The sequence below is a fragment of the Pieris rapae genome, chromosome 22 (genome assembly GCF_905147795.1).
Source record: "Pieris rapae chromosome 22, ilPieRapa1.1, whole genome shotgun sequence".
Classification (NCBI taxonomy): Eukaryota; Metazoa; Arthropoda; class Insecta; order Lepidoptera; family Pieridae; genus Pieris; species Pieris rapae.
Window position 1 is genome coordinate 275,827 of NC_059530.1, and position 27,620 is coordinate 303,446.

At 32.5% G+C, this 27,620-nt stretch overlaps 1 protein-coding gene across 1 annotated transcript; it reads left to right on the forward strand.

The window, feature by feature from the left end:
* Positions 1-27,236, forward strand: LOC111001493 (M-phase inducer phosphatase). Its single transcript, XM_022271416.2, has 6 exons — positions 1-147; positions 22,587-23,280; positions 23,545-24,475; positions 24,725-24,876; positions 25,346-25,521; positions 26,014-27,236. The coding sequence occupies exons 1-6, from the start codon at positions 98-100 to the stop codon at positions 26,243-26,245; spliced, it is 2,235 nt and encodes a 744-aa protein (XP_022127108.2). The 5' UTR covers positions 1-97; the 3' UTR covers positions 26,246-27,236.
* The last annotated feature ends 384 nt before the right edge of the window (positions 27,237-27,620 follow it).

Consider the following 27,620-nt stretch of genomic DNA (forward strand, 5'->3'; position numbering starts at 1 on the left):
CCGGCTGACCGCGGACGCAGTACGTACTTCGTGGTCCAGTGTAATAATAAACAAATAATGGACTTAGAATAAAATTGATAAGTGAAATTCAGTGAATATGTGGGGAGAAAACAGTAACGATTGTGAGAATAACTGCCAGTGCTCTGGGTGAGTTAATTAGTATTTCTTTAACCTTGATAAACTAATATGTATGACGACAGGAAACTTCCGTGTTAAACTTGGTTTAAAACTCATATTAATTTATTAATTAAAGTATATAATTCTACTTATACCCTAGTTTTATAATATCACTATTTATAGTACAGAATTTATCATTAAATTTAATCGGACGTAAGTACAATAACGATCTGGACACTGACAAACCAAAACAATAACATTACAAGATAAAAAAGTTACATTTTGTATATCTTGTACATTATTAAAATCAGAAGAACGTTTATAAAATAATTTACATGTTCGATTGCTTCATGTTAACTCTTTTTTTAACCAAAACTGAGATCAGGAAATAAATGATTCAAAACATCACATTATGTGAAATATCATTTCGTATAATTATTAAGCTACTAATAAATTAACTTTCTTAATGAAAGTGCATAATAATAATTTTGTAAAATATTATAATTCGAATACAATACATGATGGATCCTAAATCCTGATGCCTAACTTTAAGGACAAGCCTTTAAATTTAGGCATTTAACATACCATTTGGTAAGTACGTGCTTAGATTAAATCCTTCAGGAATTTTTGTGTGGGTGGGTCCTCAGCGCCACCTAGAGTGGATCTTATGAACTACTCTCAACGGACGGAAGTGAGGTCATTATGCTCTATGGTCTGAGATGAAACTTTTTGTGGTCCACACGGACCTACCATGGAGGCTTTATAAAACTTTTTATTGCTATGCGAGTTGTCTGTTAAAAAAACGTTCGGTATACAATAAATCTAGCCAACAAAAAATATAAATTAGATAAATATTAAAAATGACTAATAAACTAAATGTATTTCATATTTCGATCATTAACATTACGGGTAGTTTCGTAGTTTATTTCGCTACTTTCAAGCGACACCTATGGCTAAACACTACATACTTAGTTATGACTCTATCGAACCGCTTCGGATCTCAATACCCAAATAACTTAAGTTACGCAATTAACTTGGCCTTGACAATAGCAAAGTTGAACGACCTCTTTTGATTCAAAAAGCTTGAATACGCGCGAAAGTTTCAATTTTATCGTAGAAAGTGAATTTAAAAACGGTATTTTTAAAGTCCGAAATTATGATTGTATAATCAATTTAATGGAATTCTGAGATATTACTTCTATATGTGGAACGAAATTAATATATGTTTTCTGCAAAAATGCACCTATGAACTTGGGCGTTGCCTCCAAGGAAGCAGTCTCGTACCTAGAAACATAAACTAATAATTATTATTACTCTACGGTTGCAATATACAACTAAGCTAACAAATCCTTGTAGTACATTCATAGAAGAGTTCTAAATTTAAAAATGTGATCATAAATTTATTTTATTTTTTATTCATTTCACAGCTTTAACGTTAGCCAGTGATGTCATATGCAAATTTTTTCACGCTTTCAGGGAATTTTAGTTAGGGTATTACTTAATTAATATGTTAAATTTAGTTACTAATCGACATAAATAATATTCTATATTTTAGGCTGATTTAGTTAGAATGCAGGTAGAAATAATACCTTGATACCGTTAGACCACCGGTATTGATTTTATTGGTTTTAAAAATATTTATTTTATCTGTGTAATAAATATCTTTACTGTCATCTATATAACAATACCATAAAGTTTTATTGATTTTCTATGAATGAAATGACAGATTCATTAGTAGTCACTGGCCACTAGGCTAACGCCGGTTTTGCGTAAGCCTTTGACGGAAATACTTGTGTATTAAATGTTTATAGAACGATAATAATATTTAATGAATTTTGTTTTGTCTCTGCTGTACTATGATGAATTTTAATTTCAATTATTATGCGAGTCTTAACTTATTAATACAGACTAGAAAAGTATTTCTTTAAAATTTAATGTAACATAAGAGACCAAGTTAACACAAGCAATTATGTGTCAAAACTGGAATAATTAAGTGGCAACACCAGATGGTAATGGAATATGCAAATTACGAACTTATGAATGAACGACTCGATTTTATGATGTCATAACATTTTTAAATTTTACTAATTTTAAAGAAACGGGTGCTGAGCTACTTAGAGAATATTGCCAGCAGGGGACCGAATAGTCTGGACAAGCTGGTGGAAAGGAGTGATGGCAGAAGAGGTTGGGGTGGATCGCCTACCTGACCAAACCAAATTAAGACAAGTGTATAGAAAGGTGTGGAGTCAGCACTACGTACGAGGCTTTTCAAGACAGGCGCGACCTTCAGTGTGCTGCGATGAGGAAGAATGCAAATATATTTCTTGTAATAGACAAAATATAAAGATAACATTCTTAGCGACTGATATAGCATATGTTGAAGGGTAGATAAGAAATCGTTGAATTTTGAATAATAAGACATGATTGTACCATAGATAAAGCTGTGTGCGTCAAATAGCAAACCTACGTTTTTAAATGGTTATTTTGGCCGATATAAGCTTTTTATACAAGTCTATCAAAGCACAGATTTGACACTTGTCCGTTTGATTCAGGCATATTTACTTTTTGAATGGAGAACGTCATAGCTTATATCCACCAATTGATAGCCTTTAACCTGGCCCACTTTTGGCGGAAAAAAATTAATGAAAATGGGCCATTACTTACGATAAACATTGACAAGGTCTGTTTATCGTGTTGCAATGAATTAACTTAGAATGACCTTTTTTAAAAATACTTAATAATTTTTAAGTATTTCTTCGTTTCGCTTAAACAGATTTGCTTATTTTAGTTTTAATTGCCTGTCAAGGAACTTATAGTCGAATTCAGTCATAACTGGAAAAATTTTTAAGGATTTAGAATGTTTTAATTTACTATTTATTAATTATTATCATTACTATGTAGGTTAAGAATATTGTCGATACTGTATATTTGTGTGTTGTTAATAAGTATCTTTGCATGGTTGATATATATAATAATATATAACTTCCAATAAATTACAAATCGCTTGCAATATTTTAAGATCTATCTCCGAGTAAAATTTCCCACAGAAGTCTTCACCGGCAAATACTAAAGTATGTACGGACGAAAATAGTTGCTGTAAATGTAATAAGCATGCAATAATATCCATGAAATATGGGAAACTGCAACATTAAATGACAAGTACAAATAAAAAATTAACGATTCAAGATGGCCAATGACCAATGCAACATAAAACTACTTTGTTCTGTTTATAAGCGTTGAATATTTTTTTACTGGAAATCGAAGGAATCGCTGTTATTTTTAACTAATACGGATAGAAGTGAGATTATATCTAATTTTTGTATGATAACAAAACGTTTATTCAATGCCCACTTTCTGAAAATCTGATTAACAAATATCACGTATTTGTTGCATTTTAATATTAACATTAAAGGGTTTTTTTATATAAATTAAAATTATGAAGATAAATTATTTAACGTATCATAACAATCGGACCTAAGCAGATGTCAGCAATAGTAAGCAAAGCTCTCAAAATTAATAGTACATCGAAAATTCATTTCGTGTTAATGTTTTTAGAACGGTGTATGCCTAGTGGATTTACCGTGGGACACTCATCCTTGAGGTCGTAAGTTCGATCTGGCTGGCCGTATCTCAAAACACTTGTAAGTCGAGGTATTGTACCTAAAGGCATAATAAAACCTAATACTATATATAACTAATATAATATACTGGTAGATAGTGCAGGTGACCACAGAGCTGGTCCTTTTATCGCGATAATAAAATTGTAAATACTGTATATTTCATTGTTATGTTGAGGTTCTAATTAAACTAAATCTGTCAAATTTAAAAAAAAACTAAGAAGTATTTCAAATATTCGTTAATCCAATTAGAATCTTGGTCTGTTGTCTGCTGGGTTTAAACGCACTAAATATTAATTAATATTTGTTTTCGTATACATTTTATCGTTAGCCAAAGGTCAAATGGTAAATCAAGAAAAAAATAGTGAAAATAGCCATCGGTAACGGAAATGGAAATAAGAAATGTCGGTTTGTGTAAACGTAACGTGTGTGTACCGTACCGTAACGCGCCGTTAACGTAACGACGCATATGGCAAGTCGTTACAATAGAATATTGATAACTTACACTTGTTACTGCATGTACCAACGGTCTCATAGTGGGCCATTGGGCATATTATGTATGAACAAGACAGAGACAAATCTCATTCAGAATTAGTTTTATATAGTTATCTTATATATTGATTTATTTATTTTGCACAGTATTTACAATATTCTGAACACTATACAGTTATAATTACATTTATAAATAGGTCCTTAAAACAAATAATTACATTATACACAATAATTAACGCCTTTGCACGTGTACCCCATGGCCCAAGAGTCTCTACTCCAAATCCTTACACAGGATTATTTCCAGTTCTAGTTATTTTAACATTCAGTATAAAATTTCTAGAATTTTAGACTTCTTCTAATTGGCTCGTGCTATTTATAATTTAAAACCTTGATTGAAGCTATGATATATTCTTATGATGGGTTAAAGTGGTTGGAAAAAGCCTATATCCCTAGGGGATTCTAAAAACTAAAAAAGGAATTTCTATTTTAATTAATTGTTGCATTTTAGAAATAAATATATATATTATATACTTAAGAAGTCTTGGCTTCGATTCCCAATACAAGAATTAATGATAGCGCAGATATAGTGAAGTAGACTAGTAGGGTTGCATTAAGTATTATTTTAATCACTCTTCATAGTCCGTTTTTTTCTACAAAACAAAGAGTCTGTGAAATAATCGATTACAATTTTGTTGTGTGTATGTTTTTGTGGCCGGATCGTCTTCTGACATAGGTCCTACTTTTGCCCATTACGCATTTTTTTATAAATAAATAAAACCTTCATTAACTGACCATTAAAAAAACAAATAATTTATAAGCAACCAGTTTTGTGGTCAGGTCTGAGATACATTAGAACATGCTGTTCTATCCCGGGCTGGGCATATAAAATCTCTGTGCATCAAAACAAAACAAGGACCCGATCATAATCCCGAAGAAAAAACTATGATGTAAGTTGATGCGCGTGAGTTGAAAAAAACAGGCCGGTTTGAAAGAATGTTGTAATGATTTGAGATCTACGCATCTTGACGGTTAGACGGGTTCACTAGTGTGTGCCTTGGTTTCGTTCATTGATTATGGACTCCATATCTCTGGTAGTTCGATTAGTTCTTGGATGAATATCGCTGTGAAATTTTATTATGTAAGGTTTATTAAAAATTATTATATAAAGCTCGATTAGGTCAATACTGACTTGTGTATTTGTTTTAAATTATTTATTAATTGCTTATCAGTTAATTATTATTATTTAATATATTTGCCTGTTATTTGTGTTATTAGCTGACCGTATACGATACATAACTGAGTTACGTAAATACTTTGAATTAGCAAGAGGAATTTGAAATAGCGACAAATCAAAACTTTGCTTTGTAAAAACACCAGATCGTATTGTTTGTTACGTCTACATTCTAGGGATTTAATATCAAGTGTGGAGAGTCTTCAGAGGAGTTATTCGGACTAATACATGCAGCTGAGATTCGTATCACCTCGTCGTCCATCTTACCACAACTACGCGTTGAGTCAGTCTTTACTACCACCAGTATGTGGAGCCAACTGCCCACAGAAGTAACTAGAAACCCAAAAAAAATATTAAAAAAGTTTTATATAAAACATCAGGAAATTATTATTTTTATTGATTTTTTTTAAGTCGCTCATATCTCGAATAATTCTGATTTAACACCCCTATAGGGGGCGGCATCTGTCGGGGTCGTTGGACTAAGGGTGAACACCACTCATGCGCATCACAACTGTTATATAAAATAGTTAGATTACAAATGTATACAAAATGTTTAATTAAAGTAATAAAAGCTTTTTAGCAATCTGTAACTTTTTAGTAATCTGTAATTGAAGTCTATCATCACAATGTGTTAATACAAAATATATCACCGGAAAACGAAAAATATTGTAACTCCTTTCTGCATGGAAATTGGATTTCTCTCTCTAATTGCATAATAGGTAATAACCGCCAAGCAACGGTGGCGATATATAAAGTAAATAATCATTTATCAAAACCATAAACAATAAACTTAATTGAACAATGGCCCATCTCTGGGCTATGGCGAATTTCGATCGATACTCACCACCTGCCCCGGGGTTGTTAAGTATATGAGCAACAGAAAATATATCTTATTTCCATATTTTACAGTGCATTTTAGCTTATTTGATATTATCGATCCGCGTTTTGCAAACTGATCTATGTGAAAATAGTAATTCGGATTAAATAGTGAGTTTATTCTATTTAGAATTATAAGTGTTCTTAAAGGAATCATGGGAATGCTGAAGCATTATGGAGACACTGAATTAGTCTTACACGATTACATTTGGTTATATATATATACTACTAGCGGATCCGACAGACGTTGTCCTGTCTACACGTCTTTAATTTCAAAATTTCAATTTTTAATAAGCCATTTTGATGAAAATTATTATTCAAATGTTATGACAATATCTAACGATCCAGCACATGGTCACACACGATATAACACAATGATAACAAAACTTTTTTTAAATTTCGGGACAGACTAAAATTAAAATTCGAATATTATTTAAAATTTGACACTGCGATGGTAGCGCCGTCTGTCGGATCCAATGTAAAACATTCCAAAATCAACAACAACTAATAAATTAAAAATTAATTAAAAAAACATTGTCCAGCGGAAAAAATTGTGAATCTAAACCATTCCCAGATCCCCTTGAACACACACACAAAATTTCGTCTAAATCGGTCCAGTCGTTTAGGAGGATTTCAGTCACATACACACGCACACAAGAAATATATATATTAAGATAGATGTAGTACTTTCGTTCTTAACGGCTGCAACTGATTCGTTACGAGACGTTACTCGTTACGCTTAAAAATAACTTTCGTTTTCATTATTTCCGATCACGTCTTGACTTCCTCTAACGGACTTCCTGAAGGACAAACTCAATATTGATGTATTAAGATTCACATTTACAATAATCTTTATAGCCGAAGATAATTAGAATCAAATATTGTCTTTGATTTATTTACGTACGTTATTTAACTGAAATAAATACAAATGCTATTCGACTTTTCGACATCAAAAATGTTTTGACAACTAAGAAATGTACATGTCTTATTTTAATCAAAAATACTGCTTTGTGTTTTTAATTTTGCTTGCCAACGCTCGGCGCACTGATACATTCAAGAAAAATTCAATTCAATTTTTAATGTGACAAACACTTAGGCAAACACACACAAGAGATAAAAAAAATATACAAAACAAATTATAAAAAACTAAGCGAAAATCAATTTCAAAGTGTGAAAGGAACTATATGTTATATAATATTCAGTCCTAGCAAGTTTATCAAAATGCTCAATCAGGGTATCGGTGAGTTCTGGCCGAAACGCGTTTTTTTGCAAGGGACAAATATAATGATGGGATGCCTGGGGTATCTCTAGAGGGTACACGAAATTTAAATTTAGTCTAAAGGATGGGGCACTGAGTTAAATGCCCTTAATCAGTTTTTTTCTGATTCTCCAAAGACAACATCTTAAAGTGCGCTAGCCTGGTTTATTGGCAACTTTTTTTTCCACATGCCACACTAATATTTTTTGTTTTTTATAATTCTAATATTGTTTGTTTTTTTGCGTTAAACAAATGCAGCGTCAACAGAGTACATATAAAAAAAAACACCAAATCTCAACTCTATGGCAGGAAGACGTTAGAAATTCCAAACAGTAAATAGAAAGCTCCAAGTTCAAACTTGGCGGTTTCGTAATGACATTGACAGGTGGTAATGAACTGTGTTAACCGATGTGTCAACATTATGCAATCATGAGGAAATGTCAATATTTTTGTGTACATTACTGTATTGTCAGTTTATGTTTATACTGGCTTTTTTAAGACAATTTTATTATTAGCTTGTGTAGAGCTGGTTTGAGTTGGCTGTCTGCTATTGGTTAGTTCTTTTGAATAATTTACGAAACGGATATAGAAGAGACCAATAGAATTTAAAATAATAATTTAAATTATTTTTAAATAAGGTAATTAGGAATTACCACTTCTGGAGCTTTGTCATATTATTCTCGCCTCTTCTGACGTAAATAACAAATTTTTCACTAAGTAAGGTAGACGATTGTCTTTCTAGATTAAAAAAAAGTTTCTGATGAGCAAAAAAATGTAACGGTCCAAGAACAGTTCGACCAAACCATATTATTCAATTCCTAAATATAACATTAAACAAATAATATCATTTTAATAATAATATTAACCTTGTGGTTTTCCTATTTAGTTTCAATGAAGAGTCAAAAGTTAAAATGTTTACATCCTTTTTCTTTTTTCGGTCACACCACATGAAATCAAAACTAGTTTGTAGATACGCCCACTGACCAATAAAACGAGTTCCAAAAAACCATAGTCAAAAAAGTTTTTTCTTTCTCCATTGTCTATGACCCGCGGCTAGGTTTGAATTGTAATCTCCTTTATTACTTTCGAGTGTCGTTTTATTATACAAAGATTAACTTAAGTAAGCCTTTTAAAGTATAATTAGATAAAACAGTTTTTACAGCTAATGTTTGTTATAAATAGCGTAGAGGTTTTTTAAGTAAAAAATAGTAGTTTTATTTTTTATTTAGAAAAGGTACAATTGGTTTAATGTAACAAACTCTAAAGAAATTAACTATAAAAACTAAAGTAAAATCAATTTCCAAGTGAGCCATTATTGAAATCCAGGTCTAGCTTGTATATCATCTGGGTTTCAGTGAGTTGTGGTCTAAAACGTTCCTTTGAAATGGAGAAATGCCTGGGATACACGAATTTAACATTTTATAGATAATTAGAAAAACCTTCTTTCGACAATAGTCAACACGAGTTTTTAAAGTAAAAAAATATAGTAATACTTACGAAAGACAATGGTGGCACAATTATTTAATGGCTCTCTTAATAACATAAATTGCAGCAGCTGTTCATTTAACTGATAACATGATGTCATTTCCTATAGAATTATAGTTTCAACACCCACGCCGATTAAGTTAAATGAGGACCAGGACTCATAATTATTAGAAGATTGTTTTAGAGAAACCCCTGCTCTATTTTATTAATAGAGCAGTGAGTAAATGGGCAGGAGGCTCCTCCGATGTTAAGTAACCAATAAGTGGTCATTTTCAGTGCCAAAAGATTGGTTGGTACACTCGTTTCTTTGACGGACTCGTAAGTCGAATTGGTAATACTTGGGAAATACTTCAGTGGGCAGCTGGTTCCTCATAGTGGTGGTGCTGGTTGTGTGTTTTTGGACTTCCTTAATATTATATGTGATAAGCTTGTGGTGGTGACAAAATATTAATTACATATTTAAATATATGAAAAAGTCAATAATTATATGAGGGGTATATGCGAAAGTTAATAATAAAGTCGAATTATTATCAACCACACAATAATATGTATAGGTAATCTTGTCATTAAAAGTCCTAAGCAAGTTCTAATAAATACCATAAACAAGTTAGATCATTACAGAGCGTTCTACTCATAGACAAAACCATAACCAATCCCTATATGTCGCCATATTTTTTATCCGCATTTCGCGCCATATCAAATCAATGTGGGAACGGCGACGTTCCAGGAGCAACTTTTTTCCACTGATTTTGTTATGGCTACAGCTTTAATTGCAAAGTTCAATGGCAGGTTAAAAAAAATACCAAAAAATATATATGAGAAGTATATTTGTAGATAAAATAACATTCTTAGAGGATAGAATGGTATTTTCTAAAAGAAAATAGGCAGAATGTGCCCTGGTTAGGTCTCTTCTCAAGATGCCCGCTATTAATATTCAGGCAGATAAAAATAAATTATTTAATCAGTGGGGCTACAACCCTTTTAGGTCTGGGCCTCTGATATCAAATAATCAGCCTTCTGTGCCTGACACATGTCAACTTGTGGGTCTAAGGCAAGCCTTAGGTTTCCTTACGATGTTTTTCTTTACAGTTTGAGCGAATGTTAAATCTACCTATCATGGTAGAAGAAAAAATAAAAGGTGTCTTGAACTCGCCAGTTTATTTTCTTTTTCTTTACTCAGTGCTAGGGCATCTAGAGTAGAGAACTAACCAGATCGGTTTAGGTCTAGTCATTTAATTTCACTCTAGGTCATCATTCCAGCTACTTTCACCTATGCATAGCATGCATATAGTTGACAAGTTGGTTTTGCCCATCTTTATTTGCCTGGATGATTTTATTTCAGAGCTTGGCAACTTTGATCATTAATTCGTCTTAAACCTTTTAAGGCAATTCGTTCAAATTACGTTATAATCCGGAAACCAAAGCTAACGTACCTATACCTTCTTTTCTAGTCGGTTAACCAATAAGAGGTTTTTTAATTTATTCAAAACTAAGGAATTTAGATAAAGAACTTAATTACATAAGTCTTAAGTATACTTATATACTTGGCTATGAACAATGTAAATACAGTCGTGTAGACAAGGTTCACTGTATCAAATTATTATAATACCTACGCTTACAAATGACATGAGATAAATTAGAATATAAATTAATTAAAATTCTAAATGGCTAGTAATATTTATTAATATTTATTCAAACACATGTACAATATTGACAATATTCTTAACCTACATAGTAATAATAATAATTAAAAATTGACAATTAGACAAATTAAGACAAATTAAAAATGTTTACACCCCTGTAGCTATGGCAGTATATAGCTGACATTTCCTCGCTGCATTGCGATACTTATTCATGGAGCGAGGAGAGCACCAGCTCTGGGGTCTATGCTATTATTTTGATATTTATATATAATATTAGAAATAATAACAATAGCATCTGGTTACTTTTGATCTCGCCAAGTTGGTTGTCCCTTACTTCAATATTAGAAATACAGTTTTTTCGTCGCCTGTACGTCGGACATTATTGCCTACATCCTGGCTTGATAAAGACTTAACAAACAGTGTCGGGTTGTTGAACTAGTGTTGACATTGTGCAGCACGTGACATAGTCCGCTAACACATCCTTCCTCTCATAGGGCCCTGGTAAATACGATGTATTATTTCACATCAAATTCTCATACTGTAATACCGATATTTATTGAAAAAATTCCTTGCTTAATAAAACACAACTGCCGTTTGTATACTTACCAGTAGTGATTTCGTAGATTTTCCCTTAAAAGAATGAGTTTGCCATGGGAATCGGTTTATAAGCCGAAATGGAAAAATTCTAAAAAATAAATTTTCGGAAATTACTAAAAACCATCTTCAAAGTTCATTATAATTCTACGAAAAGTAATAAAATCTTGCGAAGAACTTATTTGTCAGATTTTAAAGATTTTAAAATTGACTATTAAACTGTAGACATTCAAAAACGCCTGTCCAAACCATAAACAATCACGCAAATTAGGTCAATTTTGATATTAGTCATCGCGTGTCCAAATTGCTTGTCCGTATCCGACGCATAAATATAGATCTGATATCGTGTCCAATTTGTACGTCCGAGTCTGCAAATGAAACAGCCGGTCAATGTCATGAGAATTGCTTCCTTGGAAATTCTCATTCCGTCACCCCCAAATTAAAAAAAATAACAATAGACAATCAGATGATCCAGATTCGCACGGGAATTCGCGCGCATTGTTTGACAGGTCGTGACCCCGAGGGATGCGGAAGTTGTCTATGAATTTTTGATTTTAGAATTTCTATTGTTTGGTGTCCCGTTACAGCCTCCTTGTTACTTTGGATTTATTGCGTTTGATTTCTTTAAAAATTATCCATGGCTTCATAAATTTAATCAGCCGTTAAGTTAACTATCGTTACACCAACTCACCCGTTACAAAATATTTCTGATATGTTCATAAAAAAATTCGTTGACTGATCTTTATTAGTGAAATACCTAAAACATAATCCGTAAAGTATGTAGATTAAAAAAAAAGTAAAAACCAGTAAAAAGGCGTGGCATTATGCGCTGTTTTTATATTTCGAACGGATGTATTTATTTTACGTTATCAATGTTATTGTTGTTTCGCTGATAATAATAAAACCGTTGTAATGAACTAAAGCTTATACTGGTGTGATATCACAGGAATAGGTATTGAAGACAGGATAAACCTTGTTTTTGACCTCAGTCGTGAAATATGGTTTTAAGGATCTCTTATATTGTATAGGCCACCTCCAACTGGCTTCATCTCTCTTTTTATTCTGATCTTCAAAGAAGTTAAGCTCTTTAGCCCACCGTGCAATTTCCTAATAGTTAAATAAATTATTTTATAATAACATTACTTGTTCTATGGCGTGATTAGGTAAACCGTTTATTAAATCTATTATTAATAGAGTCAACTATTTTTAATTAACCACAATATTGAAACATGATTAAAATTATAAGGATATTAAATATTATTTTTGTTTTACCAAAATAGATTGCATTGTAATATATACCTTATGGCACAGTTATTAAATCACAATTTTAAGTATATGTTGCTTATGGTATTTCCGGAGTTTATTTTGCAATTTGTTTTTTTTTTGCCACATAGTGGGGACAGCTTAGGTACTAATTTTAGCTTTTCACTTTCAATGTCACAAATTATTTAATGAGTTTATTATGATTAGCAGGACCCTGCCGTGCACGACTGTTTCATTTGCGATTTGCGAACTATGCACACATACACATGTAAAAACCGCCGCCATTTCTAGATTAGCTAGAAATAATAAACCAGCTGTTTAAGGTGGTCTATACAATTATTTTACAATACAAAATACTTTTAAGTACTAATAAATGGAGATTATTATAATCTATTATCGACGAAATTTAATTCCTATTCGGTTCAAAGATACCTTATTTTCTCAATTGATAGAATATTATGCTCACCATAAGTGTCATGTATTTTATTAAAGTAAATATACTGTATTAACAGACTCCACGTAAATATATAAATAAACTATGAAAGTTCGTGTTTAAAATGATTTGCTTAAGTAATAAAAGGGATTTACTACTTGTTTTAACATTTAAACTTTGAGTGATAACTCTGACTTAGAAGCAAAACATTCTTCGTTAAATATACAAGGTAATAATTTGCAAATTTTATGCGCATTAATTTTTTATAACACAAGGATCCCACGGAACCAGTTTGAGATGTAAAAGAAATTACAAAAACAATTTTGTTCGAATAGATTTTTTATTAAGACGATCTATTTAGGTTTAAATGTTTTTTAAGAGTTTCTAACCGGGCCTTCTCATTAACGACATTCTGTTAACATGAACAGTACTTAATTTGCAATAAATCTAAAATAATTTAATTATAAAGAAACCCTTTAAAAGAATTTAAATACAGTAATGTTTCGTGTCATTAATTCTAGAAATCTGTGAGTCCTTTTTTGGCAAATGTCTCGTCCAAATCTCTTCTGCACTGTGCCACTATGTACCATGTAACTGCTGTTTCCTTAATCTGGTCTATCCACTTTCTAAATTGTCTTCCTCTTATGTGTTCATTAGGCACCAGTTAATGCTTTGTTAAAACAATTTACTCACAAATAAATCTTCTCAAGTTCTATCACGTTCCATTTTACGTATCTATAACCAGATGCTCATTGTCCTAAATAAAAACGCGTAGTACGGTTTGTCGCAGTATACAATTTAATTAACCTTTAATTAACTTAAAGATATGTTTTATTTAAAGTTTTAATAAAAATTTACGTGATTAATAACGAATAACGAAGAAACGTCAAAATCTGCGGCCATTTCGTAGTCTAGCCAACATTGACGCCAAAGAACGCGCATAAACAAAAGAACGCATTCGAATTTCGAACAATGCAGACGCAATTTGCCGTTAAGAAAATGAACCCTTCTTAACATTGTTGGAGACTGAGGCTATTATGGCGTAAAAATGCATTTTAATAATTAGGCATTGAATGCGAATAACTGGGTTAAGTTGACGCTTACTGTTGCTAGGCAACCGCAAAGAATTTATTAACTTTACAGAAAGGCGACTCTCATGCCTGATGTAGGTTCGATCCCCGGCTGTGCACCAATGGACTTCCTTTCTAAACTGGCCTTAGACACAAAATATCGATGTGAGTACAGGCACTGGAGGTTAATGCTGATTAATAAATTATAAACAGATACAGAAATCTGAGGCCCAGGCCTAAAAAGGTTGTAGCGCCGTTAAGGGTAATTCTCTATGGTTTTGTCATTGGAGCGTTTTAGCCTAAATTAGTTTGAACCTAAGTGTGTGTTATTGGCTTTATATAGATTTCACTATTCTATAAAATAGATCATACATAAACATGAACCAAAAAATATCGCAGATGGTTGGAACAATTCGAGATTTATTTTATTCCTCCAGTTTTGGGGAAGGTTCTTATGGAGAGAAAAATATGAAAAATGAAAAGCGAAATAGCAAAATGCTACATGTTAATGTGTAACTGTTGAAAAGGTTTTTTTGGAAAAGGCTAAATTATCATATTGAATCGAAGATCGTGTTGCTAGTAGCTAATAAATAAACTTATTTTACTTGGGTTATTCCTTTACTTATATTGTCTGGAAGAGTTTGTTAGCCAGGGCCGTCCATTACATTACTGATGTATCTGTGTTCATAGTTCTCTTACACGTGTGTGTGTATAATTTAAAATGTGTAACTACAATAACACATATAATCGTATCTGGCATAAATACATTCGATTAGAATTTAGAGCATTTGATAAAACTAATAATGTTAACCTACTTTGTAATATGTCCAGAATAAAAATATAATTCACCGAAATGTACAGATTAAAACCTACATTTAAGCTAGCAAAGGTCATTGACCTTTCCACTTCAAAAGGATATTGACGATTTTTTTTAATCGTTAATAAACAATTATATGTTCTGATGTATAGATTTCTAAAGATTAAATTTGCTGTGATAAGAACTATTTTTGATATGTTATAAACAACACACGCGTTTACACAATTAGAGGATATTTTTTTAAAGAATTTGTACGCTTTTAAGTCCTAAAACTTGCCTCCACATAAAGAACAGTTGCTGAGTTGTGCGCCATCTAGTTGTAAAATCGGTAATCAAGTGTAAACAAACAAGGCGTGTGGTCGTAACTCTATCCAATTTGTGCCAAGGATGAAATTAGGCACATAGACGACGATTGTTTTTTTTAGGTCAAACTACTTGATAACTAGTTATGCCTGTGTAATGTTTGTTATGAAGATATATTTAGTATGTAACTTAAGATTTTCTATACTAATAAATTGTTTCTTTATTTATTTCTGTAAGAGTTTACTTTAGTTCATTGTTATGTGCCAACTTTTAAATTTATTACACTATTGATATTGCTTTTGAAAGATTATTAGAACTTGGTGATCATGTTCCACCCATACTATATACAATTAAATTTCTGAAACTAAGCCCACCAGATAGATAACTTCGAAAAGTGACTTATAAGAGTTTTGGTACCATATAATCTTAGGTTACAGCAGCATAAGTGGTCGGCTCTTTGTATCTTCTTTTTTAAGTCTTCAAGGATTTTAAAAAGTAATTATCTCAAGTGCGATCCTCACGTTTCGCTAGTTCAAGGACACTGATTAGATGCGGTTAACGTTTTGTAGTTATTTTTAACTTAGATAAGATTAGATGTCGAAAAATCTGTTAACTGTACAGTTTAAATTTAACACGTATTTATTAAAATTTCATTCCGTTTAGGTTTGATGAGTTTGTAGCACTATTCGACCTCCCCGAAGCTAATGTGACATGCAAGAACCATATGGCATTCCGAAACAGATGTTACTTGAACTAATTCGATTAATTTCACCTCAATTTGCATATGTGCGATGGGTTACGCAGTTCCTATAACATACGGTTAACGAAGCGTCTTATTCAAAATTAACAATAAAATTTGAGCCTCAATTTTGACCTCGAAGTTTAGAATCTATTGTCAAAATTAGTGACTTAATTAATGTTTTGAAGTATCCATCATAACATGCTCATTTTTTAAACTACGATTTTTCGAGAAAGACAAATCGTTTCCACAGCTCGTTTTATATTTACGTAATTATCTGTGGAAACTTGTAGTCGACATAATGTTAACATTAGCATGATCATGAATGAAGTGTATATTACTGTGATTGTCCCATTCTTGGGACGGATGCGGTCAGGAGCGGAATTGCGGCTCAATTACCTATATTGTCTTACGCATGGGGTGACCATTTCCTCTGATTGTTAACCCCTTTTACACTGGCGTTTACTCAATGCCTCCAAGGAAAATTATCAGTAGATCCATTGCTTTAAACATATATAGTGTCTATTCAAGCCTACAATAATTGTTAAAATTGCTAATTTGTAACGAGTTTATATTTTATGAAATTTGTTTAGTGACTTTGACCATTTAATGAGAAGTCAATTGTCTAGGTCTAACTATAAATAATGTCTATGGGTGAAACAAAGACAACAGATACCATAAAGTAAATAATGCAGCCGGAAGCACGTGCAGTAATGTCCCATTCACTTTCGTTGAGATTTGACGTTGAATGAACTTCAGTTTTGTCTTTGAACGAATACAGAGTATGTTAGATGTTTTGTCATTATATTTAATCACATTATTCATTGCTTTATAACACTTTCCGAAGAAAATTGACTGATTAGTCGGTCGAGACTCTTACGGCAAAATCAATACCTAGTATGGATTCCATACCAACTTTTCTAGCACTATTTCTTAACACATGTCAAATTTTCGTCATACAAATATTGAATTGAATTCCCGCCTATATAAAGTTAAGTTTTTTTTTGCAAGAAACGCAAGGGGCCAAGCAGATGCGCATGCGATAAGGATTGAATGATTTGTTGTTATTGAATGATTATCTTATACGATATAAATTAGCCGATGACACCTAATTTAGGTTTTTTGTTTGATCAATCAAGCGATTAATTTTTTATAATCCTTTTTTTGCGTTTATTTCGTAACTTTATCTTAATTATACAATAAATAGATTTTTGTATGGTCATAGTCCTTTTTGCTCTAAGTATCGCTCTCTTTATCTATTTATGGAACATATTTTCTTAATAGACTTTCTCTGTCTGACACATGCCGTCTTTTTGGCTTTACGATGTTTTTTTTTCACCGTACGAGCTGGTGCTTAATGCGTACTTAGACATTGCCACACAAAATAATCATTATAATAATCAAAAAAAGAGAGAGAAAAAAAAAACGAATAAGGAATAAGGTACATTTTAAGTATGTGTGTGGGTTTTGTGTTTGTATCTGGCCCTGGTCCCAGTCTGCTGTGGAGCAGACGTTTTCCACAGCGCTGCCAGAAACCACAACAGTTAGTGGCGCCTCAAATACAACAAAAGAAAAATAATGTTTACGTATGTAAGTCCACTGGTGTCAAGACCTGATTCGAACATTTGATCTCAAGGTTGAGGGTTGCAAGCTGCTCTCACTGCTCTTCTATCAGACTATTACTTTGAAAGGGGAAGTATTACTAATCGGCCATCATCACTGCTATTGTTAGCTGTTCAAAGGTCCAATAAATGTATCACTGCAAGTAATGAACTCAACTATATATTACTTGTGATATAAATGTCGAGCAAAACCGCGGGTGAAAGCTTGTTGAACAATATGCCAGCATATCGATCGCTAACCGCCACTCGCTAAACGCGAGGGTTGATAGTTCAGTGTAGGAGTGTAATATATGGTACATATACAATTTATGTATTTTATCAAAGTATTTTTTATAAATACCCTCGCGTAGATATATCAGGTCGAGTCGGTTGTGGCTATGATTCAGACCCACAAAGTAATGGAATCGGTATTTTCGATGTCTAGTAAAACTATGAAAGCCGGCATTGCATAGTACTATCATATATCCGTTACCCCAGATATGACCGCATCTGCCCAATCTTTGAAAATCTTCGATTAATCACAATAACTTCCTTACATTGTCTGATTAACGGTTACAATCTTGCCACCCTCTCCGAGATTTCTCAGCTGTTGCAGATGCCACTTGCTCTCACAGCTGCCGTGGCACGCGCGGCATTGTTAACTTTGACCCGAGGGTATTGTTAAAATTCTGCTTCCTTATCAAACTGTCTCAAGATGGTCAGTCACGGTCGCGATACCGCGGTGAGCGGACGTGTTCGGTATTTAAAATTGTTCTGTTTTCGAAATTTTATTGTTATGTTTGAAATGATTACGTTATTTGAAAGTTGTTTTTATGGAGTGCAAGAGAGGTTTGTGGAGTTATTGTAACTTATCAACTGAATTTGTTTTAACATAACATTTCTTTTTAACTGTTCAACTGTGTTTAAATTTAAAACATATTAAAATGTATAACTCTTTTACACAAACGATGTTTACTAGTGTTTAAACGTGCCTAAATATTTAATAGGACTTGGGACACTTTTCATTGCATATATGCCCCACGCTTCAAAATTGATTTAAATTCACTCTTTTTACAAAAGCTATTTAAATAAATGCTTCATAATCGTAATGCACTCAAATCTATACCATTATATTTTTTTCGCGTGGATTACAGTTATTGTACTCCCCTACGCACGTGCGCGGGAGTTCATTCCATTTTTTTTAATCAGGTGTGTGTCACGTGCCGAATGCAAGCTGTTTTAACAATAATTTGATGTCTAGACTTTGTTGACAGAGAGATAAGTCAATATAAGAAGTCAACATATAATAATATAAATAATAACATAAGCGTAATTAAAAAATTAAATTACATTAGGTATATTGTTTACAATCTATAGAAGACCGTTGCGCAGAAAATGCTTGAATTTATTTTTCTGAAAAATTATTTAATTTAATTACGTTATCTAACAGTCTTAAAAGTGCACCTTTCATAGAGTTCTCGTTTGTCTAAGGTAACAAATCAGAGACGAGATTCAGCACTATGACTCTTGTATGTCAAAGTCGAACTCATACTTAGAGCTAAGTTATATGTAGAAATAATTCACAATTATCGTCTGTAACTTGAGTCCTACTCAATAAGTGTTAAGTATTTCAAAACGTACAATTTCAGTTGGTGAAAAACCAAAGGAAAATGACCATGCTGCACAACGGTATATTTAGGTTCTAATACGAAATCCCGGCCGTTATCAATCGATATATCGACAGATAACGGTTCGTAACGGCATCGTCACCCCAGCGTTCGTTATGCGTTAGGGTGCAATGGTATTAATAACACTTATATGGTTTCAGTGGTTGAGGGACAGAGAAATAGTATATTGTCTAAACACTAAGCCTTTTTATTAATTAAACTGTTTTTCACATTTGTCTAATAATTTCATGTTTATCTTAAATTGAAGTATGCCCCCGTTTTAGGTCCCGTTTAAATTTTCGTTTTCGAAAGCACTCAAAAGAAATGATTCGTAAATCGTTGTCAAATGATTTTTGTCAGTCGTTCGTATATCCTTCCTATAACCTTGTTAACATGTGGTATATGTTCGGTTTGGTTTCCGCCGCAACGGTTTCTTGCTAAAAATAGATCGATTTTTGTCCCCTGAAACATTAAACACCTGCTACGAGATTTGTTAATCTGTGAAGTTGTTTTTGTTTTTCAATACAAAACTTAATCCTTACTTTTGAGTTTAAACTTTTGTAAATCAGTTAAATTATTATTGATAGGCTTTAATTATTTATTTTTCGTTGCAAAACATAAAAGAAAAAAATATTTAAAATAATTTAATGAAAAGCAACTGGCGGCCTTATCGCTTTCGAGCGATTTTTTCTAGACAACCACTGTGAAAAAAGAAAAAAAACATGGATTAAATTACATATTAATGTAATTATTACTAATTACAGTCTCAATTATGACTATAAATCCATTCCTTTATACTAATATATTACTGAAAAGTGTATATTTTAATATCTATAGAACATACGTAATATGCTGGTTTTTATTGGAATGTATAGATTTGTCGGTAGTCATAAGTAAATATCAGAGGCGAAAGTAAGTGCTAATAATTTTAATTCTCGACTCATTTTCTACTCTGAATCTTAGTCTAAGATGTCATGGTAGGCCTGATGGGCAGATATTAGCGTATTATACTAATTTATATAGTGAACATTCTTATTTAAAGTATGGCTGTGTTATGATAATAATGTAATGTTACTCACAGACTGAATAATCTTAATCATTCGGCGCTGTAAACAGTGGTAGGGATTTTACGATAGAATAAAAAAACCTAGTTACCGCGAATTTAATTTTTAATAAACGCGAACTTCAAGTGAAGTGACGTTTTGCCTGAATAACCTTAGCAACAATAGACAATTTCAATGTGGAGGTTTTATTTAAGATCTGGTATCAAACGAGCTCCAAAGTATATATAAATTGAAGTGCTATATAACGCTTTTACTTCATCTTGTCAAACCAGAAATTAAAAAAGAGCTTTGTCGTTATACCGTTACGACCCTTGCAGTGATAAGAATGTGCAGTTATTGTGTACGAGGGGTGCAAAAGGGGCAACAAATACTCCAGACGTTACTCGTTTATACGTTAAAAAATTAACGTATACGTAGCCAAGACTCCAATAATACACAAAAAATCTTATAATCATATAAGATATATGCCTGATTTTGACAAGTTTGTTTCAAATTAATTTCTTGTGTCATTTGTAGGTTTACGGAACGATCAACTTACAAAAATATTACGCAAACATGTCAAAATTCTGACTAATTGTCGGTGCCGATTCGATCTTAGGAATTAGCCGTCAAAAATGTGTATTATTAAAGTTAATGCTTGGTGTCTAGTAGACCGGAGATAATCATTTAGCAGGAAAAATTAAATTGATTTAACTCGAAGGATATAATTACTATTATTGTATTATCATTAACCAGTTGGAAGTCGTCGCATACTGCACATTAAATACTATTATAACTACAAACATTCGTATGTTTTTATTTGCTGTGTGCTTTCAATTCTAAATTGGATGTACAATTTTTCATTTTTAAATGTTTTTAGTGTTTTAAGATTAATTAAAAGCATGGTTAATTATAATTTGTGAAATAAAATCATTCTATTTTTATCATACCAAACTCCTAGTAATGACACTATAAAGACAATTTGTTTATTCAATTTATTGGTAATATCCTAGATCCGTTAAAATTAACGGTTAAATCTGTTTTATTCATGATTTTCGGCGCCCAACCCCGTTTTTAATGTGCTGTATATTGATTACCTTGTTTTCTTGAAGGGATGCATCTTCCTATTCAAAGTGCTGCATACATTAATATTAAACTAGTTTGTCATGAGCTGATTTATTATAATTATCTAGGAAATTGCTTTTTTTAAACCTTATCTAACAAGTTTAAATCTTTATTGAGTAATATGTAAATCAAAAATTCGTCCATATATTCGTAAATCTGTTTCTGTTTTATAGCTTATTAAGAATTTTAATTTTATAACATTTAATCCTAAAATTTGCATGTGCGATTATCCGATTTCACTTCATTTGAATGTCATTGTCAATGCCATATGTTCGACAAAGCGCGCGAAATTACCACCTGATGACTAGTTTAAAGTTGATAATTTCCTAATAATTACTTAATAAATCGTTTATAAATATCATGTTTTTAGCGTTAAACAAAACTTAAAAAGCTCAAAAAATTAATAAGGGTCTTTTAAATATATAAAACGTCGTTTTTGAGGCCGAAATTGTTAAATCTCATAACCTTTGGAGTCGTGTGAAATATCGTATCGAACCAGTTTTGCTGGTGATCGATATTTTGTGTTAAAAAAGTTATTGTTATGTATTGTTGAGGAAGACATCGTGAGAGTTTATAATAAGGGGTGTGATATCAACCCTTTGCACTAAAAAAAGCTCGGGTGAGAATCTTTCTAATAATAGAATTAGCGAATTCTATTTACCGAGTAAAGAATACCTATTTTTTCTACAGTCGTAACGCAAACTTTCTGCAACTTTTGTTTCTTTTTATTTTAATTCAAAGCTATCTTACTTCTTAAATGTTTTACAACTTAATTTTTATAAAGATTCGTCATTCTAGACTAAGTACTAACTTTTTTGTTATATATTAAGAGGTAATTAGAGGTGCTTAATTTTACTTTATAATTACATCATTTCGAGTCGATAATTGCAAAAAATATATTTAAGTTAAGTGTAGAAACTGGTTATTAAAACTTATTGTTGGTTATTATTCTATTATCTAATACTTGTTCCATTGGAGCCTCTATTCCTAAGCTGTATGAATTATTAAGGCTAAGTAGATGTTTCTGCTTTCCTTTTTTAGTTATTCCAAGTTCATCAAAGCAGTTTCCATTAAGGGTAAACCAAAGCAAAACTAAAAATAGTTCATGATACATAAAACATTATTTTGTTTATGTCTCTGAAATACTTTACAGATAACTAATGTAGATAACAGATGGTACAAATTTTTAAAATATTTTCTTCTTTGTTTCAGACTAATAACTGAGAACTTCAGAATAAACTCTGGTAACAATGCCACAAAACGGAAGCAGGAGGAAGCACTCTCATACAATTATAAAGTCAAAATTAAACCACACTCTATAGATTTCACCCCACACTCTCCTAATACACCAAGCAAGGTTCTAGGAGAAATACAAAAAGCCTTAACACCTCAAAGGAAAGTATTAGGTGAAATACAAAACTCTCCCAGCTACAAACTAGACTACAGCCCTTTAACTTTTAAGTCACAAAACTCTCCTAATCTACATGGAATATCTAACATTCCTAACTCCCCTGTGATACCAAAAACATACTCACCAAGGATCCCAACCTCTTCAGGAATCTCTAATATTCATAGCTCACCTGGAATCTCTAGAGTCTCAAACTCCCCTGGACTTTCGAGGATAAACCAATCTCCTGGTATGTCCAGGATCAAAAATTCGCCAACAACACCTTTGACCACTCAAAAGTATTCTCCAAGGGTTACACAATTGTACATTAAAAATTCACCAGCTATGGAAAGACTGAAATCTCCTTCGGGAGGCTTAAGAGAGAGAAAAAGAAGTAGATTGTCTAGGGTATTTGAAGATAGAACAATGTTTAAAGCCAATAAGGAGAATGAAAATCTTAATATTGAAGAGGAAACTCAAGATTGTACTTTTGGCATGGAAAAAAGTCACTTGGCTAAGGTAATAATCTTAACTTTATAAATACACAACTATTTTACATTGATAATTATATGAGATTATACAAACATCTAAACTGCAAAGTTGAGCTGAGACTGTTTGAAGTAATACATTTTTATTTGGTGTTAAATTTATACACAATTTAAACAATTTTTCTGTTTCTGTAAAAATTTCTTAAATTCATAAACAAATTTTTGTGATGTGTTTTTGCTTTTAAAAATAAGAATACAAATTATATTTTCTAATAGTCCATTTTGTACATTACAGTTGGACTTCTCTGACATTAAAAAAGAGAAAGAAATGAATGCAGATATCTTGGTACCAGAAACGGCCACCTCTCTGGAACCAGATATGGAATCATTACAAGATTTAGAAGAGGAATTTGATTCTAACAACTTTGATGAATGCACTAAGTACGAAATAATATCTACTGACAGCCCGGATATTATTTCAAGTGGCCGTACCAGTTCCAGAAAGGTCAACCAAAGGAATTTCGCCTTTGGGGCACCGTTGTCTGAAAACGAAACATCCACTTCCTTTAACCGACCGAGCTCTTCCAGAGTTCTCAATTTCGAGAAGAGGATAGAGAGATCGAAATCCAACCGCACATTGAACTTTGATGAGAGCCGGTCTAGTTTCGATAAGATGGAATTTGATCCAGAACAAATTTTTGACTTCAACTCAAAGACTAAAACTAAACTCAATTTCGATGATAGCAACTTTGAAGAGAGCTTCGAATTCACCTCGCCAATGACTAAAGAAACTACGCCGAGAAAGACTGTATCAGTTAAAAAATCTCTGAAGTTCACTGAAAGCCCGAAATTCGAGAGACACAGTAGCATATCCAAGTCTCCCTGTTCGAGTATGTCGAAGCGGTTGACATCAGAATCTATGGAGAGCGGCTTCATTTCTGAATTTGAAGAACCATTTTTGGACATGGAGGAGATCTCTAGCTCGCCCAAAATTTCAAACTTCAGTGACTTATTATCTGGTCAAATTAAAGAGAGCTTCACCGAAAAGCTTCGGCCCTGTGTGCATCGGAGTTTGAGTTTCAATCCTGTTTCAAAGCGGTTGAGAGATGAACCGACTAGTTCAAGTAAGAGGTTAAAGTCAGAAACGACACCGGCTCCACAAAGGCCGGTTTTACAACGAGCTCTCTCAGAGAATAATGCATCTATTATGTCTGCGTTAGCAAGATGTAAGTAAACATATGTGTATATGAGTTTAAGTTTGAATCTTGGTTGAAGCAAAATAGTCTTGAAACTTAAAATCATGAAATTAATAATCCTTTAATCAATCAAACATATATATGTCCTATGCCCCACTGTGTGATTAACTCTAGACATTATAAGCATATTTGAAATAATTAAGGCTCCAAAATTACTTTAGTATCACAAAAAAGGGAATTTAATTATAATCTAATTAAACGTAAACTTCTTGATTCCAGCTTGTGTTGAACCAGACCTGATCGGTGACTTCAGTTCTCCCTTCGCACTACCACTCACAGCCGGAGACCACTCGGACCTCAAATCAATATCCGGTGATACACTTGCCAGTTTAATTCGGGGAGAATATTCTGATAGCATTGACGACTTTCAGGTAAATATCATTTTAATATTTGTATCAATTTAATTCATATCTCATTATTTCAAAGTTATTTTATTCGTAAAATAAAGTTAATATTTATTTAATAATTAACCTATAAAGGTGCTTTTAATACATTAATTTTGTATTTAAATGCATGTTAAACATTTAATTCAGAGTTTATTGAGTCAATTATGATTAAAATTAGAATAATAGAGGCCTTAGTGACCCCAGTGTGACTCTCATTTGATGATCATGGTCGTTGATTCGATTTCCGGCTATGTACCAATAGACTATTTTACTATTTAACATTCCCTTGAACTGTAAAGGAAAATATCGTAAACATCGACATTTGTCAGGCACAGGAGGCTGATCATCTACTTGCCTGATACAAATCATGAAACAGAAACAGGAATCTGAAGCCCAGAGCTAAAAACGTTTATCTTGAATAATAAAAATGAATAGTTTCGTTAAATTATTCCAGGTGATAGATTGCCGTTACCCATACGAGTTCGAAGGTGGGCATATCCTGGGCGCAGTGAATATGTCGACAGCAGAACAAGTATTGGAACTGATGAATGCGCCCCCGAGCAGGGACACCCAGAAGCGGCGTATATTGGTGTTCCACTGCGAATTCTCACTTGAGAGGGGACCTAAATTGTAAGTATTAGCTTATAAATTGAGAAAAAACATTGTCTTTGTATTGTGTTTATCCCCAATCCCCACGTTGGGGTCCTTCACTCATAAACTCATGGCAGGCATATTTTTTATCACTACAAATTTTTCGAATTTTCAATCATTAAATTTAGTCTTAATGATTATATTAATCATTAAATTTGTGTCAAATTTAAATAATTTCAATGTCTTATAATTATTATAATACGTGAAACCTGCATATAACAAAGTACTTTTATAACGCATATTTATATTACGGGATTTCAGTCCCTCGTATTACACGGGTATTCCCCCATATAACGCGGAGATATCGCATGATATATTTCTGTACATTATGAACCGTCATCTTCATCATCTTCATAAAAACATAGTTTCTTCTTTTTATTCGATTTAAATTCGAAACGTAATTTCCAATCTATGAATTATTAATAATATATATTTATATGTTTAACACATCTAAATATGTTTCTTTCACAGATCGCGTTTCCTCCGTTCCTCGGACCGAGCAAAGAACCAAGAAAACTATCCCAACCTCCACTATCCAGAGATCTATCTCTTACACGCCGGGTACAGATCGTTCTTCAAGAACTATCCGGAACTCTGCTCGCCAAACGGCTACACCGCCATGCTGGATCCGAAACACCGCCATCTCCTGCGGAAACACCGGTCTCTGCAGCCGTCCGGAAGACGCAATCGGCTGCTACTGTAGACTGAGACCGACTAAATTGGACCAGTATTGTAAAATAAAATGCAATGAAAAACCAAAAAAACGGAAACATGTATAGCAAAAGATATATCAATTGTATATAAAAGTTTGAGGCCACTTCGAAGAGACCGTGTAAATAAAAGGCCAGAATTCTAATAGGGTAAGAGAGATTGAGGTATTTTAGTCCTAGCATTTAAATGTGAACGGATTCTTTAGACTTCGTAAATTCGGTCTCAGTTTAATGAGTCTTTGACTAAATTTAGTTTAACGACGCCATATTATTATAGGAATATCCCACCTCTAGTTGTAAGAAATAATGCAATATATTTTAAGTGATACATAAGAATCATGACAATTTCGTAAGTTTTAAATAGATTTTGATACAAATGTTGGAAACGGGAATTTTTTAGTTCATGAGGCCCGCTAAACATAGTTTTAATTTCACAAAAATATGTATGACATGTTGCTTTAATGATTCGCAACCAATATAATGCAACATTCAAACTATGAAAAAACAACTAAATAGACAGACTCAATATTTGAGTAGCTTCTGGAGATTGTGAGTTCGATTTCCAAGAAATAAATTTCTAAATACAGTCTTATTGAGAAATGCTCAGTAGTGGGCCTCTTAGCAGACACATTTGTCTGCCCGAGAGGATTGCCGATTAGGCGACGTGGCAATAATTTACGCTTACAAAATATATTTTATGTTATATGCATTTGGAGGCATGATTCAATTTCATTTCACAATTTTATATATCTGTCATTTCAATTAAAATTTCAACACTTTAAAATACATCATTTCAAATACAATATTAGTTGACTTAAGCCGTACTCAGAGATTTATCTTTTAATTAACGAAATACACACCGATTACGTCATTCAACATCCATAGGAAAGTAAATTTTTTTAGATTCCAGTTTAACAATAAAATATTTAATTTATTATCTCTTAATTTCTGACTCTAAATAAAATATAAAAACCTAACCTAGAGCAGTGTTGGCCTAGTGGCTTCAGCTCGAGGCTCTTACCCGAGGTTGTAGGTTCGATCCCCGGCTGTGCACCAATGGAATTTCTTTCTATGTGCGCATTTAACATTTGCTCGAACGGTGAAGGAAAACATTGTGAGGAAACCGACATGTCTTAGACCCAAAAAGTCGACGTGTGTCAGGCACTGGAGGCTGATCACCTACTTGCCTATTAGATTTAAAAATGATCATGTAACAGATTCTAAAAAAAATATAATAATAAATTAAAAATAGCGCGGCCTTATCCACTAATAATAGTTTATTATCATGACGATATATTTTTTAAATAGTGGTAACTATAGCAAGATAACAAAACATGTTTACGATATTTTTAATAGAAAATTTTACTT

Coding starts and splice junctions, on each gene's coding strand:
- LOC111001493 (XM_022271416.2), top strand. CDS start 98: ATGTGGGGAGAAAACAGTAACGATTGTGAGAATAACTGCCAGTGCTCT. Junction 24,476..24,724: donor TATGTCTGCGTTAGCAAGAT/GTAAGTAAACAT, acceptor TCTTGATTCCAG/CTTGTGTTGAACCAGACCTG. Junction 24,877..25,345: donor ATAGCATTGACGACTTTCAG/GTAAATATCATT, acceptor AAATTATTCCAG/GTGATAGATTGCCGTTACCC.